At 39.4% G+C, this 20,507-nt stretch overlaps 1 protein-coding gene across 1 annotated transcript in view; it reads left to right on the top strand.

Annotated features, from left to right (window-relative positions):
- Positions 1-20,507, top strand: part of LCA5 (lebercilin LCA5) — a 121,029-nt gene that overhangs the window by 37,732 nt on the left and 62,790 nt on the right. The window contains exon 2 of the mRNA XM_053710471.1: positions 10,257-10,639. Within this exon, the coding sequence (XP_053566446.1) occupies positions 10,276-10,639 (364 nt within the window). The 5' untranslated portion in view covers positions 10,257-10,275. The remainder of the gene's footprint in view (positions 1-10,256; positions 10,640-20,507) is intronic.

Here is a 20,507-nt window from a genome sequence, read left to right as displayed (position 1 = left end):
ATAACGCCTGTAGTATATAAAGGATTCTGGGCAATATTGTCATTTTGACAGACTGTACCCTGCCCCACCACGATAGTGGCTTGTCTTTCCATGAAGATAGCGAATGTTGGGTAGAGTGAAGGAGTGGTTGGTAGTTAAGTGAGAACCATTTTGCTGGATTGGAAGAAAGCATTATCCCCAAGTATTTGAGATGTGAATGTTGTATTTTGAATGGGCATGTTTTAGTGAAATTCGTAAAACTGGTGGATGTCATCGAGACGTTTAGGAGTTCAGATTTGGAACAATTGATAAGGAAGTGTGAAAGCTTACTAAATCTATCAAATTCTGCAGTCAGGATGGGCAGGGAAGAAGCAGGCTCAGAGAGGGTAAGCAATATGTCATCCTCGAACATAGCTAGTTTATGTGTATTTGGGCCAATAGTTACCCCATGGATATCTAGATTCTGCCTGATATGACAGGCTAGAACCTCCATCGTGAGGACAAAGAGGATGGGGGAGAGGGGGCAACCCTGCCTTGTCCCATTACATATATTAAACCTCTGTGAGAGAACTCCATTAGTGCGTACCCTAGCTGAGGGGCCATTATATAGGTGGAAAATGCGTTTAATCATCAATTCTCCAAAACCAAATTGTTTTAGGGTGCAGCGTAGGAAGGGCCAATTTAGTCTGTCGAAGGCCTTTTCCGCATCAGTGGAGACCAGGACCGTAGGGATTTTTTGCTTTTTCACATATTCCAACAGGTGAAGTGTACGGATCGTGTTATCCCTGGCCTCCCTGAGCGGAACAAAGCCAGTGTCATATTCCTGTAGCTTTAAGAACTAAGACCAACCCACTCCTTCACCTCCCTTTAAAGGTGTGTTCAGTACACCTGTGCTTTGCTTGATAATTGAAGTTTGTAGTTCCCACTCTGCTTCAAGCTCTAAAGCTAAATTCTACAGATCCTGTTTTTGTACCTGTTAAAGGAAATCCTTGTTGTCATTTCTCCAGCTTCTAAACCTAAGAAGCATTTCCTGCTGCTTTACACTTCAAGGAACAGTCTTTGGCAGCAACTCTTGCAAGTCTGTGTTAACTCTGCAGTCTGATTTTCCAGCCAGCTCCATTACTGAGTGTTTACCTCTACCAGGAAATAAGAACATCTTCCCTGCTGTGATCCATTTTGACTCAGTGCCACCTTCGCTCTCTGCAGTTCTAAACTCACTCGCAAGTATCATTAATTTTATATACAATTGTCTCTAGCTGTATATATTCTTATCCAAAGTTCTGCTGACATACAAACTGTTAAAGTGCTCACAACTGGTTAAATCTGGCTCTCTCCTTCTCTCTGCATCACACACTCTGCCTGCTGTAACCTGATACCTCTTGATATATGGACACTGCAGACTGCAAATCAGTTTCTCATTTCTAAGCTTAACTATAAAGAGACTTTGCTATAAAATTCTGCTTTTCTCAGACAATACCAATAAGCTGCTTGTTTGCTGCCTCCTATCTTTAAAGAACACAACTCTTTACAACTGTGTAAAATATACAAAGGCTTCATTTCATCAGTTTTATTCACTTTATTTTGATTTTGTAAAGTGTTATAAAAAGAACTTGTACTAAGTAAACCAGCTATCTCCCTTGGTAATAACCTTTTGTATAAGCCTGTTTTACTTAAGGTTCTCTGGGAATAGCCACATTATACAAGCTTATAACAGAATTATCAAGCCTTAAAGAAATTTACTAACATATATACATTATAGTTTAAAGCTTGTATATAAAAAAATCATGGATCCTGCCTCAATGGCAATTGAAATAGCTTTCTAATCCAGAATTTCAATTTGTGTTAGAGGTTGATGCTTCCACTGTTGGTATTGGTGCTATTCTCTCCCAACAACAAACCGATACTTCAGTCCTACATCCTGTAGCCTTTTACTCTCGACTCCTGTCTATAGCTGAAAGGAATTACTCCGTTGGGGACCTGGAACTTCTAGCTATCAAATGTGCCCTGGAACACTGGAGACACCTACTGGAAGGGACACTCAAACCTTTTACAGTTCTTACAGATCATAAGAATTTACAATATCTTAGAAAAAACAAGACCTTGTCATCAAGACAAGTCCGATGGTCTTTATTCCTGGACCGATTTAACTTTCAGATCACATATAGACCAGGTTCAAGGAACATCCAAGCTGATGCTCTTTCCCGTTCTTTCATTAAACATAATGAAAAGGAAGAACAACAAACAGTTATACCGTTGACCAAGTTTATAGCTGTAACTTCTAGCCTACAAAAAGACATTTTATTAGCTTTACTAAAAGATTCTACCATTCCATCATGCTGCGTAAAGGACACCACTTCAGGTTTATACTTCTACAACAATTTGTTATACGTTCCTCCTTCTGTAAGGAAGGAGATCCTACATCTACATCATACGAACCCTATGTCCGGTCATCCTGGAATCACTAAAACCCAGGATTTATTAACAAGGAATTACTGGTGGCCTGGTTTAAGACAAGATGTAGTTACCTTTGTGTCAGATTGTCATGTATGTGCAGCTTGTAAAAAAGAACACCACAGACCTTTTGGTTTACTAAAACCATTACCTATACCTGAAGTCCCTTGGACCATGATTGGAATGGACTTCATAGTCGAATTACCACCATCTAATTCATTCACAACCATATTAGTGGTTATAGATCATCTTACTAAACTCTCTCATTTCATACCTCTTAAGAGAATTCCAAACGCTATCACAACAGCTAAAACATTCTTTGATCACATTGTGAAACTCCATGGTTTACCGACCTCTATAGTCACTGATCGAGGGACTCAATTCACATCCAGGTTTTGGAAGGCACTATGTAAATTGTTAAGAATCTCCTCTAGAATGACAACAGCATTTCATCCCCAATCTAATGGCCTTACTGAAAGACTGAATCAGACTTTGGAGCAATACTTAAGGTGTTATATCTCACAGAACCAGGATGACTGGGTTGAATGGTTACCTCTTGCAGAATTCGCATACAACAACTCCATCAACTCTTCTACTAAAGTCTCACCCTTCTTTGCCACTTATGGTTACCATCCAACCACTGTACCCAACTTCATCTCCACCTCAAAATCACCTTATGCTCTGGATTATGTCTCTAATTTGAAACAAACTTTGACTTCCCTAAAGATTCACTTAGAGAAATCTAAATATACCCAAAAGAGTTATTTTGATAAAAAACATCTAACTCCACCTCAATACTCAGTTGGCGATAGAGTTTGGCTCTCAACAAAAAACCTCAAATTAAAGGTACCAAGCAAAAAACTGGCTAACCAGTTCATAGGTCCGTTCAAGATAAAAAGAATGATCAACTCTAATGCAGCGATTCTTGATCTACCTGTATCTTACAGGATACACCCATCCTTCCATGTTTCTCTACTTAAACCCTATCAAGGATCTGATGTTAATATTCCTCAAGTCATCGAGGACTCTCCTCAGCTGATAGAAGATCAAACGGAATTCGAAGTGGAATCAATTCTGGATTCACGCCGCCGGGGTAGAACAATTGAGTATCTAGTACATTGGAAAGGGTATGGTCATGAGGAGGATTCTTGGATACCCCTTAGGGACTTACATGCTCCCCAATTGCTCACATCCTTCCATCGTCTACATCCTGACAAACCAGGTTTGGGCCGGGAAGGGGGCGCCCCTGAAAGGGGGGATCTGTCATATTCCTGTAGCTTTAAGAACTAAGACCAACCCACTCCTTCACCTCCCTTTAAAGGTGTGTTCAGTACACCTGTGCTTTGCTTGATAATTGAAGTTTGTAGTTCCCACTCTGCTTCAAGCTCTAAAGCTAAATTCTACAGATCCTGTTTTTGTACCTGTTAAAGGAAATCCTTGTTGTCATTTCTCCAGCTTCTAAACCTAAGAAGCATTTCCTGCTGCTTTACACTTCAAGGAACAGTCTTTGGCAGCAACTCTTGCAAGTCTGTGTTAACTCTGCAGTCTGATTTTCCAGCCAGCTCCATTACTGAGTGTTTACCTCTACCAGGAAATAAGAACATCTTCCCTGCTGTGATCCATTTTGACTCAGTGCCACCTTCGCTCTCTGCAGTTCTAAACTCACTCGCAAGTATCATTAATTTTATATACAATTGTCTCTAGCTGTATATATTCTTATCCAAAGTTCTGCTGACATACAAACTGTTAAAGTGCTCACAACTGGTTAAATCTGGCTCTCTCCTTCTCTCTGCATCACACACTCTGCCTGCTGTAACCTGATACCTCTTGATATATGGACACTGCAGACTGCAAATCAGTTTCTCATTTCTAAGCTTAACTATAAAGAGACTTTGCTATAAAATTCTGCTTTTCTCAGACAATACCAATAAGCTGCTTGTTTGCTGCCTCCTATCTTTAAAGAACACAACTCTTTACAACTGTGTAAAATATACAAAGGCTTCATTTCATCAGTTTTATTCACTTTATTTTGATTTTGTAAAGTGTTATAAAAAGAACTTGTACTAAGTAAACCAGCTATCTCCCTTGGTAATAACCTTTTGTATAAGCCTGTTTTACTTAAGGTTCTCTGGGAATAGCCACATTATACAAGCTTATAACAGCCAGCCTGATCGACATGAATAAGTGTGGAAAGTTCCTTATTGATTCGGTTCGCAAGGATTTTAGCATAAATTTTTATATCCCCATTCAGGAGGGAGATTGGACGATAGTTACCCGGTTCTGTGGGGAGCTTGTCTGGCTTGGGGAGGACCGAGATGTGTGCTTCTAGCAGGTTGGGGGAAAATTGGCCTTCTTTATCTAAGGAATTAAAGAGTTTGGTGAGGTGTGGAACCAGGATATCTTGGAATTGTTTATAATAAAGTGTCGAGAAACCGTCAGGGCCTGGGCTTTTGTGTAGGGGTGTATCTTTTATGGCTGTGATAACCTCTTGTGGGGTGATGGGGTTCTCCATTTGTTTAGAGATGTGCTCGGGTAGGGATGGGATATTGGAGTCTTGTATATATGTATCTATTGCCTCGCAGTCCAAGGAATGGGATGTCTCTGGAATATTATAAAGTTTTTTGTAGTATTCACTAAATATATTTGCTATTGACTTGCTATCATATGTGAACCCTCCCTGCGCGGAAGGGTGTGCTAGTTTGCGGATAAAATTACTATTCGTTCGAGCCTTTAATGCTCTTGCTAAGAGGGGTCCCGCTCTGTTGCCCTCCACAAAGTATAGCTTTTTTAGGTAAATCGCCTTCCTATGTGCTTCTTTATTAAGTAAATCATTTAATTCGCGCCTAGCAGTAGTTAGTTGTGCCGTGTATTGAGTGTTGTTAGGCGCGTGCATATGCAAATTTCCCAAATGTCTCAGTTGGTGCAGTAATTTGTTGTACTTTTCATTGTAGTTTTTCCTAATTATCGCTTTCTGCTTCATAAATTCTCCTCTAATTACCGCTTTATGTGCTTCCCATAACAGGGTAGGGGTGGTATTGGACGTGGTGTTGTGTTGAAAGTAATCCTTAAGTGTGTGTAGAATTTTATCCCGAATAGCTGGTTGTAGGAGAAGTGTTTCGTCAAGTCGCCAGGTAGGTTCTGTCAATGGTCTGTCTGGTACGGTCAATGATAAAGTCACCATCGAGTGATCTGACCAAGGGGTCGGTAGAATTTCTGTAGACCTCACCATGGGCAGGCTCTGCTGGTCGATAAATATGTGATCTATTCTAGAGTAGGATTTTTGGGGGTTGGAATAGAAGGTATACGATTTCTGTAAGGGGTGTTGGATTCTCCAAACATCTAATAAATTTGCCTCTCGCAGGGACTTTGTGATAGCTCCTAATGAGCTTCTGGGCACTGAGCTTTTAGCGTTGGAACAGTCTAAAGTCGGCTCCATAGCTGTGTTACTGTCTCCTGCAAGGATCACCGTTCCCTGTGCTACACCCAATAAGACCCTAATCACTTTTTTAAAGAAGCGAGCCTGCCCTGTGTTTGGGGAGTAAATGTTCACTAATGTGACCGGTTGGTTATAAAGTGTGCCTAGTAGTATCAAGTACCGGCCCTCATTATCTGCATATTTTTGGGTAAGCTGGAAGGGGACCCTACTACTAAACAGTATGCCCACACCATTTCTTTTAGTGGAAGCTGAGTTAAAAAAGCCTATTGGGAAATGCCTAGAAGCACACCTGGGTTCTGTGAGTTTGCAAAAGTGGGTCTCCTGTAAAAAGATGATTTCCCCTTTATGTTTGTGGAACCAGTTGAGGGCTATTGATTTCTTGTTTGGGGAGTTAAGACCTTTTACGTTTTGTGATATAAGTAAAAGTTCAGGGATTGCCATATGTGTTACAAGGGAGTGTATTAATGTTGGACTGACTATGGCTTATGGGTGCCGTAAAGCATGGTCTCATATAGGGGGGTGGCTTCATTGCTGTGTATGTATCCCGTGTAGTATGTGAATGTTTGTTATAAGGGGTAGAATATGGGGTGACATACCTGAGGATAAGAATAACTGTCTGCGTTTTTCCGGCTGGGTCTCTGGTCTCGATGGAGAGGGAAGGGGGAGGGGAAAGGCAGGGAAAGGAACAGTAGGACATAGTAATATAAAAGAATTACTATGATGGAGCAATTTCCATCTGTTGAAAAGTTAACAGTTTAAGCTTAGGACTAAGGTGGGTAGGCAAGGGTCTATATTATTAATTATCATTAGGGAACAAACACAACAAGGTCCTCCAAGGAAAAATTTACTGTGTGATTAACCGGAACTTAGTATGAACAAAGGGGAGAGTTGTGCTCAGAAAATGACTTCCAAAAGATTAGTCTTTCAGGATAGTAGTATCAGGTCAATTCTTCTACTGTATGATCTGTCTGTCGAGAGTCTCTGTTTGATTTTCTCGGGACATTTATCCAGGGAGGTCTCTGTTGTTTAGGCACCTGAGGTGCAGATGAGTCTTTTGGTGTTGACGCAGGCTTTGAAGAGAGGATGCTTGGGACGGGGATTTTCAAGCTCCTGCAAAATTGTTCGAGATCATCTGGAGAACTGTAGGTGATTATTTGGGAGTTGAAGGGGAAGCCCCACCTGTATGGTATCTTTAAATCCTGCAAATGGCTTGTTAGGTATTTCGCCTCTCTGCGTTTGGCGAGTGTGATCGTGCTCAAGTCCGCAAAGATTTGCACCGTATCTCCTTCAAATAGGATTTGACGTTGTTTGCGGGAAGCTAACATAATTCTTTCTTTGTCCCTAAAGCTTTGGAACCGAATGATTATGTCCCTGGGCGGTTTATCTTCAGGCGGTTTTGGGCGCAGGGCCCTATGTGCTCTGTCTAGTGGGATATCTGAGGTTTCTTCTTGAAGGATGAATTGGAAGAGTTGTTGTAGGTGTTGTTGGATTTGGGATGTGGAAACTTTCTCTGAGATGCCTCGTAGTCTGAGGTTCTGTCGCCTTCCCCTGTTATCCAAATCCTCGACTTGATTTTGCAGTTGTTGTATCATATCATCGTGTACTTGAAGGGTGCGATTTTGGATATCTGTGTCATTATTGTGCTGGTCTATGTCCTCTTCTATTTGCATCACCCTTTCTCCTAGGTCAGAGAGTTCTCTTTTCACCTCAGACAGTCCAGCTTTGATGAGTTTGCCCACCTGTGTGAAGAAGGAGGCGAAGTCTGCCTTCGTAGGTAGATTTTGGATGTCTGCTTTTGTTAGGAGGGCTTGTGGTTCTGTCTCTGGTGTTAATGTAGCCAATTCAGTGCTTGGCGTCTCACACGATGTGGACATGGAAGTTTCTAGGACTTTAAAAAAGGTATCCATTTTAGAGCTGGTTGGTGCAGGGCCTTTGGTGGATTTATCAGGTCTGGTTGTGCGTATAGATGCCATTTCAGCAAGTGGTAGTTGCAATGATGTCAGTGAAAAGCAAGCGTTAAGGGCTATCTTGCATTGAAGCCAGTTTTTAGTTCACTTTGAATCACAGGGGTCGCAGAGGAGGGTGCATGTGAGAGAAGTGGAAAAAGGCCCCTTTAAAAGGTGATCCACTAGCCTGAGGCTAATCTGTAGTATACATCTGCCAATTAATCGATTTATAGATATCTGTTCTTGTTTCTTTCACTTTGCACTGTCGTTTGAAGCGGTAAAATAGAAGCTGCCTCCTATGTGCTCATATGTTCTATGCCCCTGTGTTTGCTCCCTTACTAGCCCCTTGGTAGTGATGGTATTGCTTGTAATAGTCTCCTCACATCACTCAGCCAATTGCTTTCATTACGGATTGTCACGCTGCATCACAGTAGCAGGCTAGAGTTTTCAGTTTATGGCTGCTGCGTCAGGTAGGGACTTATTTGGGGCCTAATATTTGGCTTTGATTGGAAGCATTCCAGCCCGTGCTGCGGGGTATTATTTAAGCAAACGTACCTATAAAATGTTGCCGTATTGATATGCCCAGTCTGTTCTGTTCGGGGGATGGATTGAGCTTACTCCTACCTGACACGGTGGTAGCGGGTCCGGTGCGTTATACGAGCACTCTCAGGCTCGTGGCCTGTTTAACAGCATACTCGGTGCATCTGGCGTTCACGTTTTCCATCCGGTGCTGGCTGGTCTCAATCGGTGCTCCTGCTCCTACTGTGCCAAACCGCCACTTTTGAGAGGTATTTTAGGTGCAAATGTCCTCTAATTTAGACTGGAAAGGAGCTCCTCTAACCGGAGCAAAAAATTAAGCGGCCATCACAGACGCTGGCCGGCTCCGCCCCTCGATATTAAGCTTTTATCTTGGAAAGTTCTGTTTTTGATGGCTATTTCCTCGGCTCGAAGAGTCTCTGAGTTATCTGCCTTACATTGCGATTCTCCTTATCTGATTTTTCATTCAGACAAGGTAGTTTTGCGTACTAAACCTGGATTTTTACCTAAGGTTGTTTCTAATAGGAATATTAATCAGGAGATTGTTGTTCCATCATTATGTCCTAACCCTTCTTCAAAGAAGGAGCGTCTTTTGCATAATCTGGACGTAGTCCGTGCCCTGAAGTTCTACTTACAGGCAACTAAGGATTTTCTGCAAACTTCTTCTCTGTTTGTCGTTTATTCTGGACAGAGGAGAGGTCAAAAGGCTTCGGCCGCCTCTCTCTCTTTTTGGCTTCGTAGCATAATACGTTTAGCCTATGAGACTGCTGGACAGCAGCCCCCTGAAAGAATTACAGCTCATTCCACTAGAGCTGTGGCTTCCACCTGGGCCTTTAAGAATGAGGCCTCTGTTGAACAGATTTGCAAGGCTGCAACTTGGTCTTCACTTCATACCTTTTCAAAATTTTACAAATTTGACACTTTTGCTTCTTCGGAGGCTGGTTTTGGGAGAAAGGTTCTACAGGCAGTGGTTCCTTCTGTTTAATGTTCCTGCCTTGTCCCTCCCATCATCCGTGTACTTTAGCTTTGGTATTGGTATCCCATAAGTAATGGATGACCCGTGGACTGAACACACTTAACAAGAGAAAACATATGCTTACCTGATAAATTTATTTCTCTTGTAGTGTGTTCAGTCCACGGCCCGCCCTGTCTTTTTTTGAGGCAGTTCTAAATTTTAATTAAAACTCCAGTCACCACTGCACCCTATAGTTTCTCCTTTCTCGTCTTGTTTCGGTCGAATGACTGGATATGACATGTGAGGGGTGGAGCTATATAGCAGCTCTGCTTGGGTGATCCTCTTGCAACTTCCTGTTGGGAAGGAGAATATATCTCATAAGTAATGGATGACCCATGGACTGAACACACTACAAGAGAAATAAATTTATCAGGTAAGCATAAATTATGTTTTTATCAGATGTGTAGGCTGTTGTAAACATCATTCTCTCACCCCCATGTTGTGGCTTAGACGTCTGCAAAGCTCTATCTTGATCCATGTTCTCCAAGGTCCAGAAATGTTGTTGAATGTATTTTCCTTGATAGCCTCTTTGCAAGAATCTGGTCTTCATTTCTCACAGCTGTTCCCGGGTTTGTCTCATATTGCTGTTATTACATAACACCCTTTTAAACTGGGGAATAGGGAGAGCATTTTTTAGTGATGGCAGATGACAACTAGTCACCTCCAGTAAGTTCCTGTCTGTTTCCTTTCTGAATAGTATGTACAGAGCCCTGAAGAGTGGTTTTATTTATTTTTATATATATATATATATATGCTCTAATTCACTGCATCAGTCGTGTATCAGGGTCTTGTTACTATCACTGCTGATTGGGGAGTTTAGTCACTTTACTTCTCTCTGTTTTGTACAATACTTAGTTTTAACTAGTTTAGTGTTTCCCTTTGTTTTTTGCAGAAATGCATAGAGAACTGAAATGAACACCAGGAGTCCATATTTTCAGTATGATGACCATAATGAGCAGAGTGGAAGGAACCATCAGTCCCCGAGAGACTCTACCAGCAATCAGACCTATACTACTAAGAAGAACACAAGTATTACGATGAAGGGTGACCTTGATTTAGAGATGGGAGAACGAGGAAGAACAAGAAGCAGACGCAATCTAAGCAATGACCGACGTTCAGATGTTAACAAAAATAGTGACTCTTATTATTCTGATGAATATGAGAATACAACTTATGGTTCTGAACGGTCTCCAACACCTAGTTCCAAGTCCAGAAGTCCTCGGGCCAAAAAAACCAACAATAAGTTAAGGTCCATAACACCAATACAAAGACAAGGTATTTTTTTAATTATTCAGAACAGCTTTGAAGTATTCAAGTTTTGTATTGACTGCAAGTTGGTTCTCCAATACTAAATTTGAACAAAATAAGTGCAGTTGTGTTATATGCATTTTAAAATAAGTCTCACAGTCTTCAATTGAACTTTAATTCTGTATGTTTGACTAGCAGCTCTGGACACCTCATGGGGCTTAGGGAAGCCTCTCCTGTGGTTCCCAGTCTTAAAGGAACACTGAACCCAATTTTTTTTTCTCATGATTCATTCAGATAGAGCAAGCAATTTTAAGCAACTTTCTAATTCACTCCTATTTATTAATTTTTCATCATTGTCTTGCTATCTTTATTTGAAAAGCAAGAATGTAAGTTTAGAAGCCGGTCCATTTTTGGTTCACAACCTGGGTTTTGCTTGTTGATTGGTAGCTAGCTAAATGCACACACCAATAAACAAGTGCTGTGCAGCGGTCTGAACCAAAATAGCACGAGAACGAAGAAAAAATTATAATAGTAGTAAATTAGAAAGTTGCTTAACATTGCATGCTCTATCTGAATCATGAAAGAAAAAAATTGGGTTCAGTGTCCCTTTAAGACTGGGAACCGCAGGAGAGGCTTCCCTAAGCCCCATGAGGTGTTCAGAGCTGCTTGTCAAACATACAGAATTAAAGTTCAATTGAAGAGTCATGAAAGATAAAATTTGGGTTTAGTATCAACAGTACAGAAAACATTGTCTTACCAAGCGAAATACCTCAAATGATTATCCTATGCCCATTACTTTACACTCTTCTCCATACACAGATGATTTAAACCGTACTACTGATAATAATAACATGCACCACTCCACCTGCATAGGTGACTCTGATTCATGATGACTGCTTAACTGCACTGCAGTATGTATGAACTGTAATGCATACAGTGTTTAAGTTCAAGTGCTAAGTCTATTCAGTAGTTTTTGAGATATCTGATAGTGAAAATATTATAGTCAAACCTACAACCAAAATTACAGAATGGATTTTCTTCAAAAGTCAGATCCTGTGGGCTACTGACAATTTTTTAAGGAGGCACTTTGCAGCATTTCTTGCTATATTAGTGTGTGTTAAAGTTTTACAACCATTAAGCATTAAAAGGGACAGTCTACACCATAATTTTTATTGTTTTAAAAGATAGATAATTTCTTTAATACCCATTCCGTAGTTTTGCATAACCAACATAGTTATATTAATACACGTTTTACCTCTGTGATTATATTGTATCTAAGCCTCTGCAAACTGCCCGATATTTCAGTTATTTTGACAGACTTGCATTTTAGCCAATCAGTGCTGGCTCCTAGGAACTCCACGTGTGTGAGCACAGTGTTATCTATATGAAACACATGAACTAACACCCTTGTCAGTATATGGCCAGGTTATAATACAATTTATTTAATAATTATTCTTTAAATCAAACCCCCAATAAAATGCATATATACGAAACAATTAAAATCAATATTTTATTCCTAAGTTATTTATATTAGTTAAAGTTATAAACACATTGAATTATATTTATAGAAACCAGATTATGAATCAAATGATCCACACTTACTTTACAAATTACCTTATTCACAATAATCTCCCAAATCAGAGTTGCATTAAAATATCACAATGAGATACCAAGGTATGGATTGTTAACTTCCAGACAAATATAATTAAAGGGACACTGAACCCAATTTTGTTCTTTTGTGATTAAGATAGAGAATGCTATTTTAAGCAACTTTCTAATTTACTCCTATTATCAATTTTTCTTTGTTCTCTTGCTATCTTTATCTGAAAAAGAAAGTACAGAACCTTGGACAGCACTTGTTTATTGGTGGATGAATGTATCCACCAATCAGCAAGAACAACCTAGGTTGTTCACCAAAATGGGCCGGCATTTAAACTTACATTCTTGCTTTTCAAATAAAGATACCAAGAGAATGAAGAACATTTGCTTATAGGAGTAAATTATAAAGTTGCTTAAAATTGCATGCTCTGTCTGAATCACAAAAGAAAAAAATTGGGTTCAGTGTCCCTTTAAGCTACTTAGCCCACAAATGATTTTATATAACTCCAATTAAAACACAAGAAGTTATATATATTATTAATGCCAACAGCCAGTTTATTTGCCAATATATCTGATCTGAAATAAATTCTTATTTATCTACAATAAGGTAAATCCTAAAATAAAATCTATATAGCTGCAATCTGACTATAGTCTTAGAATACCTTTGTTTAAAATATTAAAAATATAGAACAGTCATGCATCACCACATGAACCAAATTAAATGTCCCAGCATTTTCCAAGTAGATTCAGGTCACCTCATATGAAGAAAGGTATTGCAAAATGGATCAAGAAGTTAGTCCCAGATTTTGCTTATAGTGACTGTGTCCCCAAAAAAGGCAGCAAAGTTTTCAGTCAAACGTTAGCAGACAAAAATACTTTTTTTTTCTCTCCCCTTGCATGAGGTTATATCATGTGATATTACCCCCCTTTTCTTATTCTATTATTCTTATTCTAATAAATTCGATAGGCCCTTAATGGAGCTGTCTTTCCATTGGCCCTCGGAGCTTGTCCCTCTCATTGGTTAATTTGGATTTGCATGTTTTCTAGTAGTCAATCCATTTGGCTGTCACACAATTTTTAATACCCTAGGGGGCAGCAGACAACCACAATTGCAGTCTCACCATCAACATTGCTAACAGCTTAATTATCTAACTGTAAAAAATATTTATCAAATACTTTAATTTGCAGTATCAATCACTTACAATTTTAATATAGATGGGACGCAATTTTTTCTAATTATTTTAATATGAAACACCAGTATTGTATTTATCATATTCTAGAATATGTCTTAAAAGTTGAATTTTTATGAGGAACTAGTAGTATCAATCAATGAAATATATATGTCTATCTGACTTATTCTGTATATCAGCTTATAATATTTTAAGAGATGTATTTAAAGTTAGATAAACATTTAGTGCATAACCATATGATATGACTTAGGTCACCCCATGCAGGCAATCTTGTATCAGCATCTATTAGCCCCATATGAAAATTAGGCACAATCCCTTTATCTGAAATCTAGTTTCCCAAGTCATACAGAGACTTAAAATGTCAGTTTGTCTGAAAAATAAAAAGAATAGGTTATTAATTCTTAAAATAAATTGGACATTTTTAATTTGATTGTATAGCTACTTGTTCAATACAGCAGACATTTATCCAATATAGTATCAGTTTCAGGTCAATATATATATATATACAACAAAGGGGTTTTTTGGTTAAGCACACCACAAAAGGACTGTTTAATCTTAACACACATATTGTGCGAGTGCTACCAAAGTGACCAAAATAATTACAAAACAGCAAAAAATATTGATGCACATCCAACCACTTAAGTCCACTCTTTCATGGCATATTTGTATATGCTTCTGTCTGCCAACTATACATAGCTTCTAATAAGATTGGGATAAACATCTCGCAATAATATGAGCCTATATCTGTGCTGCAAAAACAAATATACTTCTATCTGCTAAATATACTTACATAGTTCAAATAAAATTGGGATTAACATCTCGCAATAATATTGACTTATATTTATGCTGCAAAAAAATGATTTGCTTTAAAAATGCCTTTAAATGAAATGGGATCTTAGTCACACAATATGATCATATTCTGCTAAGCCAGTCACCACTTACAAGGTGTCCCACAAAGACTGGTCCTAACAACTGGTTAGTGTAGGACCAGTCTTTGTGGGACACCTTGTAAGTGGTGACTGCCTTAGCAGAATATGATCATATTGTGTGACTAAGATCCCATTTAATTTAAAGGCATTTTTAAAGCAAATAATTTTTTTGCAGCATAAATATAAGTCAATATAATTGCGAGATGTTAATCCCAATTTTATTTGAACTATGTAAGTATATTTAGCAGACAGAAGTATATTTGTTTTTGCAGCACAGATATAGGCTCATATTATTGCGAGATGTTTATCCCAATCTTATTAGAAGCTATGTATAGTTGGCAGACAGAAGCATATACAAATATGCCATGAAAGAGTGGACTTAAGTGGTTGGATGTGCACCAATATTTTTTGCTGTTTTATTTATTTATTTATATATATATATATATATATATATATATATATATATATATATATATATATATATATATATATATATATATATATATATATATATATTTAGCTGAATGTTTCTTACCAGTGCTGTCTTCCTCAAAGATGGGAAGCGGATCCAAGCTAACATTCTGAATTTCCCTTTTAAAGGTAGTATGCTATTTGGTAAGAAATTGGAAGATCTTGTTGTTAAGTGTTCTGGAAGTAAGAGTTCATTTCTTCCATAGGCTCCAAGACATTGTAGGAGTCCTTTAGCTTTTAGGCATAGATTTTCTCTCTCAAGATTTAAATCCACTGTTTTTCAGAGATGCTTTTTGTCCCCAGACTACCAAGAGTGACACCCATTCTAGAGGTAGAGGATGTGGGAAATCTGTTTCCTTTCAAATTAAGAAGCAATGATGGTATGTAGGGGGTTGTCTTGCCAAATACAGAAGCATTTGGGCAACAACTATTTTAGATGACTGGGTTCTGGATATCCTTTTAAGAGGGTAACCATTTAGAGCAAATGTCCAAAATCTAGATGCCAGGCTATATATATACTGTGTATGTACAGTATCTCACAAAAGGTGAGTACACCCTCACATTTTTTGTAAATATTTTATTATATTTTTTCATGTGACAACACTGAAGAAATGACACTTTGCTACAATGTAAAGTAGTGAGTGTACAGCCTGTATAACAGTGTCAATTTGCCGTCCCCTCAAAATAACTCAACACACAGCCATTAATGTCTAAACCGTTGGCAACAAAAGTGAGTACACCCCTAAGTGGAAATGTCTAAATTGGGCCCAAAGTGTCAATATTTTGTGTAGCCATCATTATTTTCCAGCACTGCCTTAACCCTCTTGGGCATGGAGTTCACCAGAGCTTCACAGGTTGCCACTGGAGTCCTCTTCCACTCCTCCATGACGACATCACGGAGCTGGTGGATGTTAGAGACCTTACACTCCCCCACCTTCTGTTTGAGGATGCCCCACAGAGGCTCAATAGAGTTTAGGTCTGGAGACATGCTTGACCAGTCCATCAGCTTCTTTAGCAAGGCAGTGGTCGTCTTGGAGCTGTGTTTGGGGTTGTTATCATGTTGGAGTACTTCCCTGCGGCCCAGTATCCGAAGGGAGAGGATCATGCTCTGCTTCAGTATGTCACAGTACATGTTGGCATTTATGGTTCCATCAATGAACTATAGCACCCCAGTGCTGCACTCATGCTGGCCCAGACCATGACACTACCACCACAATGCTTGACTGTAGGCAAGACACATTTTGTCTTTGTACTCCTCACCTGGTTGCCACCACACACGCTTGACATCATCTGAACCAAATAAGTTTATCTTGGTCTCATCAGACAACAGGACATAGTTCCAGTAATCCATGTCCTTAGTCTGCTTGTCTTCAGCAAACTGTTTTTTGGCTTTCTTGTTCATCATCTTTAGAAGAGGCTTCCCTCTGGGATGACAGCAATGCAGACTAATTTGATGCAGTGTGCAAGTTATGGTCTGAGCACTGACAGGCTGACCCCTCACCCCTTCAACCTCTGCAGCAATGCTGGCAGCACTCATACGTCTATTTCCCAAAGTCAACCTCTGGATATGACGCTGAGCATGTGCACGCAACTTCTTTGGTCGACCATGGCGAGGCCTGTTCTGAGTGGAACCTGTCCTATGAAACTGCTGTATGATCTTGCCCACCATGCTGCAGCTCAGTTTCAGGGTCTTGGCAATCTTCTTATAGCCTAGGCCATCTTTATATAGAGCAACAATTCTTTTTTTCAGATCCTTAGAGAGTTCTTTGCCATGAGGTGCCATGTTGAACTTCCAGTGACCAGTATGAGAGAGTTTGAGAGCGATAACACCAAAATTAATAACCTGCTCCCCATTCACACCTGAGACCTTGTAACACTAACGAGTCAGATGACACTGGGGAGGTAAAATAGCTAATTGGGCCCAATTTGGACAATTCCACTTAGGGGTGTACTCTTTTGTTGCGGTTTAGACATTAATGGCTGTGTGTTGAGTTATTTTGAGGGGACAGCAAATGTACACTGTTATACAGGGTGTACACTCAGTACTTTACATTGTAGCAAAGTGTAATTTCTTCAGTGTTGTCACATGAAAAGATATAATAAAATATTTTAAAAAATGTGAGGGGTGTACTCCCTTTTGCGAGATACTGTATGTGTGTGTGTATGTGTATATATATATATATATATATATATATATATATATATATATATATATATATATATATATATATATATATATATATATATATATATATATATATATATATATATATATATATATACACACACAACATTTATACAGAAGACAAAATACAAAAATCCATTATTAACATCCATTAAACTTACCACCTATGTGAATACCAATGTGTCCTCAAAGGGTTAATCCAGCAGAGGCAAAAACAAACAAACAAACACCCTATTTGGATTATCAGTGTTAATTCATTAAACTCTAGCTTGTATTGGCATAGATCCATATGGTATATAAACTTATTGCGTTAGTAGGGGTTGTAACAAATGTAGCAGAGCATGAAACCCATAATTATAGGAATTTGTGATATAAAGAAACATTGTTGTTACATTAACATACCTTTGGGAGTTACGGTTTACAAGTACTGCGTCTCGATCGCCATTGAAAAAACTGCCTGCTATCTTTGCTTATCAGGCAATTATTTAGACAGACCGCTCAAATTTTATTGGATATAGCTTGGTCATGTGGACAGTGTAACTTTGTATCCTCCAGATTTATTTGCTTGTGTAAATCCAAGGTTAGCAATAATAAAATCAATCAGTATGTAATTTGAATAACCATAAGTAAGGTGCTATTAGTGGCTATAGCTTAGCTCATAGATAAACACATCCATAAGGTGTATTTCTTTCTAATGACACGGTGAGTCCACGGATCATCATAATTACTATTGGGAATATCACTCCTGGCCTGCAGGAGGAGGCAAAGAGCACCACAGCAAAGTTATTAAATACCACTCCCCTTACCCACAACCCCCAGTCATTCTCTTTGCTTGTAGTGCAAGGAGGTGGTAAAGTTAGGTGTCTGATTCTTCTATCAAGAGTTTGTTATTTTTAAGCAAATCAGGTTTGCTTTGGTTGCTTTTGGGGTATAGCCGTAGTTCCATGTCAGTCTCTTCAGTAGAGCAAATGGTGGCTTTTGAGCATTTGGGAACTTGGGGGGTATAATCCCCTCTGCGCCTCCCATATAAGTTTTTGCTGCCCCTGTTTGCTTGTAAAGCCTGAGTAGGATTACTCAGTCTTTTTTGTTTCTTCCACAGGTCCATGTAAGGAGTTTTTTCCCTTTCATACTTGTGAGCTGCCCTGCTGCTGGGTGGATTATCTTTGAGGTAAGTGCTGTTTTTTATTTAAAATAATTTTGGCACTTGGAGGGTTAATATACCTGAGGGTTCAGGATTTATTTTCCTGGCAGTACTGTGGGGTAGTTTTCCTGACTGTGTTCAGGTTTTTTATTTTCTGTATTGCGTGGGGCATTGTGAAGAGTGGGATGCTAGGCTTTTATTTATTCATTTATTATTTTACTTGAGACGTTTGGTCACTTTAGGCAGCTTTATTTCGGCTCTGCCTTTGTGTAAGTTTCTCCCGGTGGCAATGTTTCTATTAGGCTGTTATGTTGGCCGGGAGGTTGTATGACGCCCAAGGTGGGCAGAGTTTTGGTATGGCGCATAGTGTTCGCGCTCTTTCACTCTGGGTGTTTATTTAGTACTGCAGTGAGCAGTTTCTCTCTGTGTCCACTCCGGTTTTGCAGTTTTCTTTGGGAACGTCTGTGTGAGGTTCGGTTCATCTATCTGTGCAGTGTTTTCCTCCTGGTTGCGCTTCTCATATCCTCTGGCTGGTAGAGGGGTTATTTAGCATCTCAGTTGGGCTGTTAGCGTGCAGAGGTGCTTGTAGGGATCAGTGCTTTGTTTTTTATTTTTATTATTAAAGTGATAGTATCGTTATTTAAAGAGACAGTAACGTGTTATATATGTTTTTGAAAAATGTATTCATAATTTTTTTCTGTGTGTGACTAATATGGACCAAGAAGACTTGTAACTTATGCCTAGATGCTAATGTGGAGCCTCCTATCCCTTTCTGTTCCACATGTATAGAGAGGACTATGCAGTATAGGGATAGACTTTTTGATACAGAGCCTTCATTTTCTAGGGAGACTGTTGTTCAGGAGCCTCCTGTTCCAGCTGTAACCCAGCTTTCTCCTTGTTCATCCGAATTTTACTTCTCTTCACATGCAGTGCCCTGCGTTTAGTCTCAGGCTAGTTTTTCTTTGCAGGATTTGTCTACTCACATATCCTCTGCTATATCTGAGTCATTGTCTGCTTTTCCTGTGTTACAGGGTAAATGCAGAAGGGTTTCTGATTCTGTTGCAGCTTTATCTAATGTTCCTTCTCATAGGACCAAGGAAGAAGATATTTCAGTAGCGTCTGAGGGTGAAATTTCAGAATCTGATAGTGTTTCTCATTTGACAAATTCTGAGGTGGTTTCTTTCAGATTTAAGTTGGAGCACCTCCGTTTGTTACTCAGGGAGATTTTTGGCTACTTTGGATGACTCTTATTCGTCGGTCATAGTTACTCCCAAGAAGGCTAGTAAGCTTAATACGTTTTTTGATGTTCCCTCTGTGGCGGAAGTTTTTTCTGTTCCGGGTAGGGTTTCAGAGATTATTTCTCGGGAATGGGAGAACCCTGGAATTCCTTTTTCTGGGAATGGATCGCATGGGGGGCAGGCTGTCTTTGTTCGCTCAAGCCTGGACAAAAGATGTTCCAGATCCTTGGGTAGTAGATATTGTATCCCAGTGATACAAGCTGGAGTTCAAGACTTTTCATCCCAGGGGCAGGTTTCATCTCTCAAGGTTATCGGTAAAACAGTTAAAAAAGAGGCATTCTTAAGTTGTGTCCAGGATCTTTCCGATATGGGAGTGATCGTTCCTGTTCCAGTTCAGGAGCAGGGACTAGGGGTTTATTCCAATCTGTTTATCGTTCCCAAAAAGGAGGGAACGTTCAGACCCATTTTAGATCTCAAATTGGTTAACAAATTTCTCAAGGTTCCATCATTCAAGATGGAGACTATTCGGTCAATTCTACCTCTGGTTCAGAAGGGTCAGTTCATGACTACAGTAGATCTGAAGGATGCATATCTACATATTCCTATTCACAAGGATCAAGGGTGCGTTACTGGCAGTTCTCAGAATGCAGGGGGTTGCAGTAGCTCCTTACCTGGATGACATTCTGGTTCAGGTGCCATCTTTTCAACTAGCAAACTCTCACACAGAGTTTTTGTTGTCTTTTCTGCACGGTTGGAAGGTGAATTTAGGAAAAAGTTCCATGATTCCGGCCACAAGGGTGGTATTCTTGGGAACCATTATAGATTCTTTGGAAATGAAGATTTTTTTGACAGAAGCAAGGAAGTCAAAAATGTTCAATTAATATCTGGCTCTTCAGTCATCTCCTCGGCCGTCGATGGCCCAGTGTATGAAGGTTATTGGTCTAATGGTCTCAGTCATGGACATTATTCTATTTGCTCGGTTCCATCTGAGACCTCTGAAGTTATGCATGCTAAGTCAGTGTAACAGGGATTATACAGACCTGTTTCCAAAGATTGTTCTGGATCAGGCTGCAAGAGATTTTCTTTTGTGGTGGTTGTCTCAGGATCATCTCTCCCAGGGAGCCTGTTTTCACAGGCCTACC

This window comes from Bombina bombina, chromosome 4, assembly GCF_027579735.1.
Source record: "Bombina bombina isolate aBomBom1 chromosome 4, aBomBom1.pri, whole genome shotgun sequence".
NCBI classification, from domain to species: Eukaryota; Metazoa; Chordata; class Amphibia; order Anura; family Bombinatoridae; genus Bombina; species Bombina bombina.
The sequence above is the reverse complement of the archived record's forward strand: the minus strand, read 5'-3'. Positions and strand labels throughout refer to the sequence as shown.